Source organism: Grus americana, chromosome 4 (genome assembly GCF_028858705.1).
Source record: "Grus americana isolate bGruAme1 chromosome 4, bGruAme1.mat, whole genome shotgun sequence".
NCBI lineage: Eukaryota > Metazoa > Chordata > Aves > Gruiformes > Gruidae > Grus > Grus americana.
In genome coordinates this window covers 49973116-49984565 of record NC_072855.1, presented here as the reverse complement: position 1 = coordinate 49984565, position 11450 = coordinate 49973116, and the positions used below count along the sequence as shown (strand labels likewise).

At 45.2% G+C, this 11450-nt stretch overlaps 1 protein-coding gene across 7 annotated transcripts in view; it reads left to right on the top strand.

Moving 5' to 3' along the window:
* The first annotated feature begins 7874 nt into the window (after window positions 1-7874).
* The window catches only part of FAM13A (family with sequence similarity 13 member A), a 133432-nt gene continuing 129856 nt past the window's right edge, over window positions 7875-11450 (top strand). For all 7 annotated transcript variants that reach the window (XM_054823564.1, XM_054823563.1, XM_054823561.1 and 4 more), the window contains exons 1-2: window positions 7875-7996; window positions 10693-10882. In XM_054823564.1, coding sequence (XP_054679539.1) covers window positions 7970-7996; window positions 10693-10882 — 217 coding nt within the window. In that variant the 5' untranslated portion in view covers window positions 7875-7969. The remainder of the gene's footprint in view (window positions 7997-10692; window positions 10883-11450) is intronic.

The following is an 11450-nucleotide window of genomic DNA, read 5'->3' as shown; positions in this document are numbered from 1 at the left end:
TAGCAGTTTGATTGCTAACTTTGACTCACAACCTGAGGTGGAGACTGAGAAGGGAAGAGAAAGAGGGGACAAACATTGCTTATCTGTTTGTAAAGCTTCTCAGTATTCTCACAGGGTTTCCAATGAGTTATTATTATTATTTTTCTGTAGGCTTGTGTGTTGGGTTTCTGTGGCAAGGTTTTGGTAGTGGGGGGGCTACAGGGGTGGCTTCTGTGAGAAGCTGCTAGAAGCTCCCCCTGTGTCTGACAGAGCCAATGCCAGCCGGCTCCAAGACGGGCCCGCCGCTGGCCAAGGCCAAGCCAATCAGCACCTCTCTGATAACATATTTAAGAAGAAGAAAAACACTTAGAGAGAGAGAGCTTTTGCAGCTGGAGAGAGGAGTGAGAAGATGTAAGAAACTCTGCAGACACCAAGGTCAGTGCAGAAGGAGGGGCAGGAGGTGCTCCAGGCGCCGGAGCAGAGATCCCCCTGCAGCCTGTGGTGAAGGCCATGGTGAAGCAGGCTGTCCCCCTGCAGCCCATGGAGGAAGGATGAGGGGGTGTAGAGATTCCACCTGCAGCCCGTGGAGGACCCCACGCCGGAGCAGGTGGAGGCACCTGAAGGAGGCTGCGGCCCTGTGGGAAGCCCACGCTGGAGCAAGTTCCTGGCCGGACCGGTGGACCCGTGAAGAGGGGAGCCCACGCCAGGGCAGGTTTGCTGGCAGGACTTGTGACCCCGTGGGGGACCCCACGCTGGAGCAGTCTGATCCCGAAGGTCTGCACCCTGTGAGAGGGACTCCATGCTGGAGCAGGGGAACGATGAGAGGAGTCCTCCCCCTGAGGATGAAGAAGCGGCAGAAACACCATGTGCTGAACTGACCGTAACCCCCATTCCCCGTCCCCCTGTGCCGCTGAGGGGGGGAAGGTTGAAGCCGGGAGTGAAGTCGAGCCCGGGAAGATGGGAGGGGTGGGGGGAGGTGTTTTAAGAGTTGATTTTATTTCTCATTCCTCTACTCTGTTTTGCCTAGTAATAAATCAGATGAATTCCCTCTCTAAGTTCAGTCTGTTTTGCTCGTGACGATAATTAGTGAGTGATCTCTCCCTGTCCTTATCTCGACCCAGAAGTGTTTCGTTATGCCTTTTCTCCCCTGTCTAGTGAACGAGAGGAGTGAGAGAGCGGCTCTGGTGGGCACCTGGCCTCCAGCCAGGGTCAACCCACCACAGCTTGTTATGGTTTTTGGCACTTCCATGCCTCCATATTTCAACTGTTTCCTTTGCTTTGGAGTTCTTTATAAAATGTCCCAGCAGCTGATGTTGGGTAAAACACACAACTCTGTAATGTTTGGGACACAACACGCAGCACTTCCCTGCTCTGGATCAGTGTGACCACATACATCACCCAGCACAAGTACTAACCCCTCTGAAGTATGGCTGTGTCTCGGAACTGAAACAACCTGTGCAGTGGGGGCATTAAAATGTGTACGCTCAAGGTGAGGCACTCACCACCAATGAGTGTATTGAGGCTGCCACAGTGGTAGTGTGCCAACGGTGCTTCTAGCAATGCTCGGCTGGTTTCCTGGTCAGTTTTGTAGCCCCTAAGATTTTCTTTCCCAAACTGATAGGTACATTTAAAGATCTGTCTGAAAAATCAGACCTGCAAAAAAATAAAGGGAAGGAACTTTGGTAAAAGTATATCACCAAGGACAGAAAATAATAGCTTTCTTAAAAGCTAAGGATAGAAGAAAAAAAAAGGGGGGAATGGCCAAGGAGTCTACCTCCAAAATAATACTGGATGCTGTTGATGTACTGTGCACTGCAAAAATGTAACATCATGTAATCATCCATGTCAGTTCTCACTGTAACCTCTAGTAACTACAAACTGGCTTAAGAGAGTAGTGTGCATACAAACTCCGTAACAAGGCTGTCTGTACAGCCTGAGCATGCAAGCCCCAGTCAAGAAGGCTTTGCTATACACGCACAGGACTAGTCTCTCAAGAAAGTGTCTTCTGGAAAAATGGACCTTTTCCCTGTTCTGATCTTCCCAGCAGCCCACACCTCTTACCTCCTGTTTTACTTATAGCCCTGATCGAAAACTTAGAAGCAGTCTATGAAATTAATGGACTTAAGCTCAGGTCTCCCCTGCTAAGACAGGATTGAGAAAAGGATGTTGTTCCTAACGTATGGCAAGTAGATTTTCTAAACTGGGTGGCATGGTGCTAGAATGGAGACCCTTTCTACACCAACTGAAAGAAAGTCTTCGGAATGCAATTTTGCTGAGATTTTAGAAACAAGTACTTTTTTCTTTTGACTGAGACAGGATTTTCCTTGGGCCCCTCTTATTGATATGGCAGGACAACTGGAGGCAGGAAACCCCGTGTGAGATTAGAAGCTGCCTGACAGCAGTTACAAGGCAGGAGGACATGCCTGATGCATCCCCGCTGGTTGGTTGGTTGTGGAACAGTGGTTACCCTAGGGCACAAGGTACAATTTTCTTTTGCTGCCTTGCAACCATTCCCTTTTACCACAAGATGGGGATGTAAGCACGAGTTTAGGCCAGCTGTGAAGAAGCTTCTTCCCCTGCGGGAAGGAATCTCCATGAGCCTTGCCCACTCAGGGACCTCGTTTTGTTGCTGTTATTTGGACCATGCATACTGGCAAGATGCAGTAATTCATAAATAATAGCTGGTGGTCTGTTTTGCTGTTATTGAGGGATGCTTGGGTCTGAAACAATTATGTTTCTTATCTTTCTTGAAATTAAAACATCTCTGTGAGGTACTTGACCATAAACTGTTTGAGCTCCTTGCAACTTCATGTCAAATTTTAAATCATTGCAGCAATAGTAAGAGGCAAGCCTCTCTCTAAAAATACCTATGTGAATTTATGTCACTAAGTAGAGATTAGTGAGCTAATGATTAGACAGCTAATAGCTGACTATTGATTTCGTCAGCTAAATCAATTCTAAACTTATATAAGCTGCTTTATTGTCTGTTTTCAACTTCAAGAGTCATCATGTACCCACAAATGTTGCTCCAAGTGGCTACAGGAAGAAATCCAGGCTAAAATGTGGCTGGGGCAGGCCCTTGTCCTACAGATCTGATGTTTAGCTGGCAGTGGTTGGCAACTTGACTGAAATAACTAGCAAGCTACATTTCATAACGTAGCGATGGGCAACCCCTGAAAGGTTTTGGTAGAAAATATATCACTTATATATTTATTTTCTTACCTTGCTGTAATGAAGCCTCCCATTCCTTCTGAGCTAAGGGCAGGAGTTTGGCATACTCAGCCGTTCGTTTAGCCAGCATTTCCTTAGGCCTTGCACACATACAGGGGGTTGAAAGGGACTTGAGCACCCAAAATCCCATCTTGGCATCATCCATGTTATGAGGTGATACATCCTTTCATCACCAGTTTGGGACCACTGGTATCTTTGTGAATAACTCTAATTACTCTCACAGGTCTGCTCCAGGATGTGGGAGCTCTACAGAGATCAAACACCGCAGCACTTTGATGAAATGTGTGTTTATAGTTATCTGGGGGGAAGGAAAGCAAAGAAGGAGAGCAGAGGAATAAAATGAAACTGGAGGGCAGGTGCTATCGTTAACAAGCAAAGATACATGGAAAGCTGATGAAATTGGAGTTGGCAGGGAAGAAGACAGCATTTTGCCCAACTGCTCAGAGAAGTTACTTTGTTTATTTGTTTATATTTATTTTGTGTCCTCCAGCGCTGGCACCTGGGTGAGTGGGATGTGGGGCCTTGCTGCTAGCCCTGGCTGCTGTCAGGCTGAGCCTAAGTGCTGGTGCCATCGCCAGCCTCTGCGCATCTTTCTTTGTAACACAGGCGCAGGCTGTGCTACTGAGGAGTAAAATCCTCAGGAGCAGTTTGGCTGTCACGCAGCTTGCACTGCATTTAGGCAGAAATTGTGTAACATGCTTTGTGCTTTTAGTCTCTCACAGGTGTTTAACAAACACGGTGATTTTTAATATGACTTCATGCAGGCATTGCAATTTGCCTGGGCAAAAGTTAATTGCTGTGGTACAGTTTTGGTTTGGAGAGGGGAGTGACCTTTCTCTGTTGTGCTACAAGCCGGGAGCTTGAGTGGCAGCAGCAGCACTCCTGCTCCTGGTATTCTATTGCTGGTTTAAAAATCCAGCTTTCCCTGGATCGTAACTTAAATTATCACATAGTCCTGCAATGGTACTGTTTCTCTGCACAGCAAAATTACTCAGATCACCAAATCCTCAAATGTCAAACAGTTTTGCACATACATGTTTAATTTTGTAATTAGGTAAGCCTGAAGAAGCCTGGTATTATTTTAAAAAATTTTGTAATTAGAATGACTGTCTCCATCTCATTGATTCAGTAGGCTGGTAACCTCGCTGTTTAAGTATACATTAAATTTGTACTCAGCTATTTGAAAGCTATTTGTTTTTCCTTGGTTCCTTACCCTTATAGTTGTATTTTACAGAGCCAAACCAGTTCAGTAATACTTCAATACCTCACATAGATGCCTGGATCGAAGTGAATCATGTGCTTTTTATCGCATGCCTTTTTTTTTTTTTTCTTTTTTTAACAAAAGGTGTCTTGTTATTGCTTTTTGGATGAGAAGTTCTGTTTAGTTACACAATGGTAGAGAAACTTGTCAGCCAGATGCATTGGTCTGGCATTTTCCAGCTGCTCTTGCACATTTCTTGGTGTCCTGATTTGTCTCCTTCTCTCATCTGCAGCTGCCAGGTCTTACACCATGCTGGTCACTGGAGTATGCCCACGTTTAGTTGGACTGGCCTTCTCATGGGTGCCCTGGAAGGTCACGGCAAGTGTCCTGCGGCTGGCTACTTGGGCTAGTCAGGAAAGAACTGGGGAATGTTCAAAGATGCCAAAGCTGGCAGTACACATTTATTTCAAAGCAGCCTGCTTTTATGTGGGCTGTTGTGAAATGAGTGCTGAATTCTGATGTCACAGTGGAAACAATGAATAACAATCAGGTTAAAGCAACATATTGCATAGCAGAGATAATGGGATTATTCACAGAAGTGGTGTGAGGAAGTTCCTTTGAACTTCTAACACTACCCCAGCTGTTCTTCCCCTCTGGGAATGTTGTTTCAACATCTGAGGTTAAATGCCTTATTTGTAAACAAGTGGAAGGGGAAAAAAAAATTTTTTTTTTATTCCTTTCTTGATTCATTACATGATTTTATTAGCTTGACCTTTGCAGTGTTTTTGCATTAGCTTTTAGCTGTTACATGGAATTAGAGAGTAGATGATGGAGGTGTGTATCTCAGCTAGAGAATATATTCTCTTGGCCCTCCCTTAAAAGATAAGCATGTTAAAAAGCCATCAAGCACTTGTTGCACACAGATGGTAACAGTGTAGCTGAGAACTATAGGAAACAACTGCGTGACCAAAGGTAGGTAGGCATGGTATGTCATAAAAGCTAGTGATACTCAACTTGTGGGTCTCATAGACTTTTCATCAGTCTTTCACAACACATTTGCTCTGATTTGAGCTCTCATGACTCTAGATATACTTATGACAAGTTGCATAAATATTCACCCTGTAGCTGTACTGCCCATGCAGTATGAAATTCTTCAGGAGTAGAAAAGGGAAGAGACAGTGGTTTGATGCAACACCTCAGCCAGAGAACGTGAAATAGCGTAATGGGGATCTTATACAGAGGTGTGCTGCTTTGTTGTTGGGTTTGGGGAGTTTTTTGTTTCTCTATGATAGGCATGACTGCTTCTGATTTTTTGTTTTCTAAGGGTTTTTCCAAATTGCTCACAGGAAAACAGCAAAGGTTTCCTGAGTAGGGTGCAACCCACAGTCAAACATCGCAGCACATCTTGGTTGATTTCTGTGGTACCAGAAGTACATACCGGTGTTCCCCATTCATCACCCCTTTCTTTTTAACAGTCATCGTGAAGGGCGGTGGTTCAGTGAACGGGGAGGAGGAAGATGGAGTTATGTAGAAACTTGTCTCTGTGGGAAAGGTGGAAGGTGCAGGAAGGAATCCACTTACTTCTAGGCTGGTGTTAAGGAAAAGTTCAGGTAAATCTTACTCTGCCCTGCACAGGGGAAGCTGGCCCTGGGGGGTGCTGATGAGGAAAAGTTAGGAGGGGACAAAGGCATCGAGGAAGTTTCAGTCTGGCTTCCATCCTTCTGCCACACAGGAGACGAGTATGCTGGCCTTCAGCTCTCTCAAGACTTTAAACAAGTACAGAAGAGTCTTTATTAACCCAGAGAAAAGTTACCAGCATGTCCCAGCCCCGAGTGCTCCAGTGACTTAACAGAAATGTGACTTTTCCGGCTCTGATAAACAGCCGTGGTGGAAAAACACTGTACTCCAGCCAGAGTACTGGCTCTGGGGCTGCTGCCACCAGTGCTTGTCTTCTGGTCTTGCTCTTTGTAGAATGAGAATGTACCTGCTGCCCCTCAATATACATTTATAAAAGCTTTAATGCCATAGCTGCTGTTCACTGCGGGTTCTTGTCTGAACTCCTCACCCCCAAAGTCTCCAGGGAGTTGCAGTTTCTCATTGTTCAATCTCCAGATTATGGTTTGAAGCATGCCATTGGGTTTTAGTGTGAAGCTGCAATTAGGACTAAGAAGAAGACAGCTGTGTGTGATTTATGTGAAAAGCACGTTAGAGGCTTACAGTAAAGAGAGGGATGGAGGAGGAGGATGTTACATCAGCTCACTTCAAGACTCCCATAGTGGACTTAAAAGAAAACACAAATGCCGTAGTCTAACTTTCTGTTGTAAACTCACAAACTGGGACAGTAGTCATTTTGGGTTAGACTGGCTTAGAGAGGAAAACAGAAACTGAGTATGAAGGAGATTCTGACTGCAGTACTTAGTAAAAAAAAAAGTGAATGAAAACTAAAATCTGTGGGTAGCATTTTCCCTCTGATGGAGAGCTCAATAAAATGTTCTTCTTCCTCACTTTTTCTCTACTTGGACAGACTTTCTTTTGTCCCTGTACCAGAGGCAGGTATTTCTGAGAGGCACTTTCCAAAGACCCTTGCTCCTACCCTGCTGAGCAACGCTTGCATCTGAGCGGATACAGAAATAAGCACGTGTGTATGTAGTTTTCTTCCACAAAATGGTCAAACATTTAAAACACCACAACTCCACAGTTCTGTTTTGAAACTTCCTTTAAATTTCTAGGACAAACTCTGCTTCCAGCCTGCGGTGACCAGGAGTGGGGCGCTGGGGGAATGAATTCCTCTTCCCGCCGCTGCCATGACGTGACTGCTGGCAGTCGCTAGCTGTGAGGGGTGTCCTCCCCTCCCCTTTTCACTTTAACCTTTCTCTTATTTCACCAATATATCCCTAGATGGAAAATCACAGGGAAGTTATGTTTACACTGCTTCACACTTTCTAAATTCAGGCCAAATATCGCACCACGTCGTGCTCTGCCAGGCCCTGGCACATCAGGCGACACCGTCGGAGGCTTCCTTGGCACCGGGGTTTGTTTTGCCGCGCTGCCCTGACTCCATGCCATGCTGGCCGGCTCTGTTAACCTTTATGCGTGAGAGAGCAAGAGACGCTCGCGATTTCCACCACAGCCCCGCTACTGTTACTTGGCTGAAAGCAGGTTTTGTGGTGACATTTTCAGCGGCGGCCTGGTTCTGATCGAACCCAGGCTCTCACACCAGGCCGAGGGTCTCCTCTTGCCGCTCCGCACCAAGCGGCAGCTGCCGGCTGCCTGGCCTGGGGTCGCAGCAATGCCGGGCCGGGGGGGTGTCGACCGGGGCGGCGCGGGGTCTGCCCCTCGTCCGCCTCGACCAGGGTAGCCTTCGTGAGGGAGAGCCCTCGTCGCCGCGCTCCCCCGGCGGCTCCCGCGGGAGGGGCAGGGGGCAGGCCTCGCTCCCCCCGCAGGGGCGGGCCGGCAGGGCGGGCGGCACCCTGGGGCCGGGCCTCCCGTCTTGAGGGGGCCGCCGGGCCCAGCGAAGGCGGGCGCTCAGGGTGGGCTGCGGGAGCCGGCTCAGCCGCCATGGGGGCCGGGGCGCTGGCTATACGCGTGAGTAGGGGCTGGGCGGCCGGGCTGGGAGGCCGGGGACGGGGGAGCGGCTGCGGAGCGCGGCCGGGCCGCGGGGAGCGGGAGTGGCTGGCTGCCGGCTCCCTCCCGCCCTCCGCCGGGGTCCCTTGCGGGGAGGGGGGGAAGAGAGGCCGGCCTGGGCCCGGTGCCTCCTCCTTGTCCCGACGGCTCTCCTTCTCCTCTCTCGGCAGCTACCGCTCCTTTGGGAAAAGTTAAGATTAATAAAGGCGATTCCCGGCTGCGCTTTTTTTTTTTTTTTTTTTCATTTTTGCAGCCAGCGAGCAACTGCGCTGCATCATTCCCTGTGTGAAGGTTGTTGGATGAGCTGAAAAAGTACGTCCCTGTGGCATATAAATAGCTTTTCTCAACTCCAGGCATGCTGTCTGGACAGTACTTTGCGGTGGTATCAAGCAGAGATTATTAAGTTGCTTTTTCCAGTCTTGGTGATCAGTAGGAGTTGCATTAATATTTGGACAGGTTTTCACTGTGTAAAATCAGATCTTCCATCTATCAGATCATATAATATTGAATTCTTTGTTTTGGAGCTGTTTGAGGGGGTGATTTCATTTTGATTTTGGTTAGATATATATTTTTGGATAACTATGCATAATTTTTTGTTCCTAGTTAGCGCATCCTCTCCAGATCCTGCAACAAGCTCAAAAATTTACTCTGCTGTTCCTGTGGACATGGGAAATGTCTCTTGGTTCTCTTACAAATTTAAATAGTGAGTTTCCCCAAGTAAATCCAGCTCTGACTCAGGTTTTCAAATGCTGAAATGGAAACAGGCTGGAAACCTGTAACTGAGCAAGATTGTGAAGCTAATTGGAGACCTTAATTGGAAAAGCTCTCTGAGCATCACAGCTGCTCAGAAACTGCTCAAAGGATTTTTGCTGTCTTCTGAATTTAACCCAGGCTACGTGATTTTTTGCCTTGGTGTGTGTCTACCTGGAGTGAAAATCATATATTATTCATCTAATCCTGAATGGGAACATCTCTTTTTAAAAGAGATGTGGTATTTTAATAAGTCAGTCAAATTTTAGTTCAAACACTGATACATGTACTGTTTATTGTAAATATTTATAAGATGGTCACAATAATGCTGGTTTTATTTGTATATTGCAATTCTTTTTCACAAATAATAAAACATACTTATGACATTTATACAAGTAACATATTTGTAAAGATCAGATAAGTGTTGCATAGGACCTGGGACTATAGAACACACATGTGCTCCAAATAGCTGTGTTTAATGGGAAAAACAGAGCAAAGTGAATGAAATGAACTGCCAGATCATTTTGTATCTGAAAGAAGGACAGTTATGCTTAATAGCAGCACTGATGCAGGTGTTCGTGTTGCTTACAGATTTCAGTAAAAATATCGTCTCACAAATGAAGAGATTTCAAGAGTTTGTTTAAAATAAAAGATATATGCCTTGCTAAAATTTGTCTTAAGGCAGGCAAGCGCCAAGACCTAGGCAAGAGTCTGAGTGCTTCTTTGTGTTACTGTACAGTATTCTCTATGTGTAAGGTTTCTACTACTTGTTCGTTAATAAAACACAGCAGGAATAAGTTCATTTTTAAGCATCATGCTAGTGATATACTTCTTAAACAAATAGATTGAACTTCAAAGTAGCAATGGCCCCGGTTCCTGCAGTGTGATGTCAGAAACTCAGAAGAAATTCATCAATAGAAAAACTTACTTTTTTTTTTTTTTTTTTTTTGAGTGAGTGAGGTTTGCTGAGTTATACTGTGCTTGTCTGTATCAGTGAAATGAGGGTTATGTGTGTATGGAATTCACAACTGTGGTGGGTGATGCTGCTGCTCCTCTGCCTTGAGCTGTCTTTCCAAACATGCAACACTGGATGCTGATTTAGATTTCTGCCTATTATTGATCCTATAAATTAATCATATGTTATTCCCTTGGGTTTTATTGGCTATGCTCTCGTGTTTTCTCTGTCACTGCAACTCAAAACTCGTGAGAATGTTGTGCCTCTAGAAGAACCTATGGGATGTACGCAATTAAGGGTTTATTGTGGAGTGGTTTTTCCACCTCCCTTATTATGTGTGATTAGACTACACAGTCCTTTTCTAACCTTGAAACCTTAGTAATTAAATTTCAGACTTAGCAGATACTAAATGTAACATAAAGTCTTTCATAAGGTTTCATCTCACCTGACAGTGGCCACAATTAATCCCTAGGGAGCAGCATCTGGAAGAAGGATTCAGTGAACCTTCCTCAGAGTACTCTCCCAGACTCTGATAGGCATCCTGGAGACAACCTGAACTAATGGTGGTATACTGGGATTTTTCATGTTCATATTTGTCCAGTTGCTTTTGTAACCCATGTGAACTGCATGAGTTACAACAGCAGCCTCCTGTGATTCCCAATTACTTGTTACTCGAGTAACAAGCTTGCATACAAAAGTGTGTCTTTCTCCCTTATCTTAACTACAGTCTACTTACACTCCTTTCCTGGTAGTTACTCTTCTAGTTTTTTCTCTGTTCATTTTTATTTTCCTACTTCACAGAGATTTTCCTGTGGATTAAAAGGAAGCAAGACCAAAACCTTATTCTGGAGCACAGAAGCCAGTTTTGATGGATGTGCTTATGTTGTGACTGTGCAACCTTCTGCAGCAAATGTGACTAATGCACTTTTTTTTTCCCCTCTGCTCCTTTAAGCAAAGCAAATCGGCTGTGAGATTGAAGGAGGACATGAAAAAGATAGCTGCGTTTCCACTGAACAAGCAGAGGGACACAACCTGTCCAAAGGTGTTTGGTGTGAGTCTTCTGGAGCTCCAGCAGCAGGGACTGAGCAAGAACGGCATCCCTATAGTTGTGTGGAATATAGTCGAGTACCTCACCCAGCATGGTAAGCTTAATGGAATCATTTTTGCTTAGTAGCATTCTCTGTGTCAGACTCCTCAAAGGGAGGGATCCGTCTTTTTTTGTGGTACAGGGGCTAAATATAGTTGTGGTACTAACCACAGGCAAAGAATATTACTGAATGTGGTTTGCTGCTTTTTTTTTTCTGCCTTGATGCTGAAGTTACTTTTTTAATAGGATGTTTATAAAGATATAGTACGGTGTTGTAAAGTAGCATGCTCTCATAAACAAGCTGTTCCATTTATAGATGGAATGTATTTCATTTGTGAAGGTTTGCATCATTTTCTAGTTGCAAAACATTGTCTTTAACACTTTCTGACAGTGAGAAGACGTAATTATCTATATAGAGATATTCATGCGCACACACACATCCCATCAGAGAACATTACTGAATAGGAATACATGTTCTTACAGGTTTTCAGATAGATTCCAGTTATTATTAATCCCCTCAGGGAAGTAGGTGTCCAATTCTTAGCTTCTCCTTGCATTCATTTAATGGGACTTTAGTTTCTGTTGTTGAAATACATATCTTTGCAGAAATACAGAGCACCATT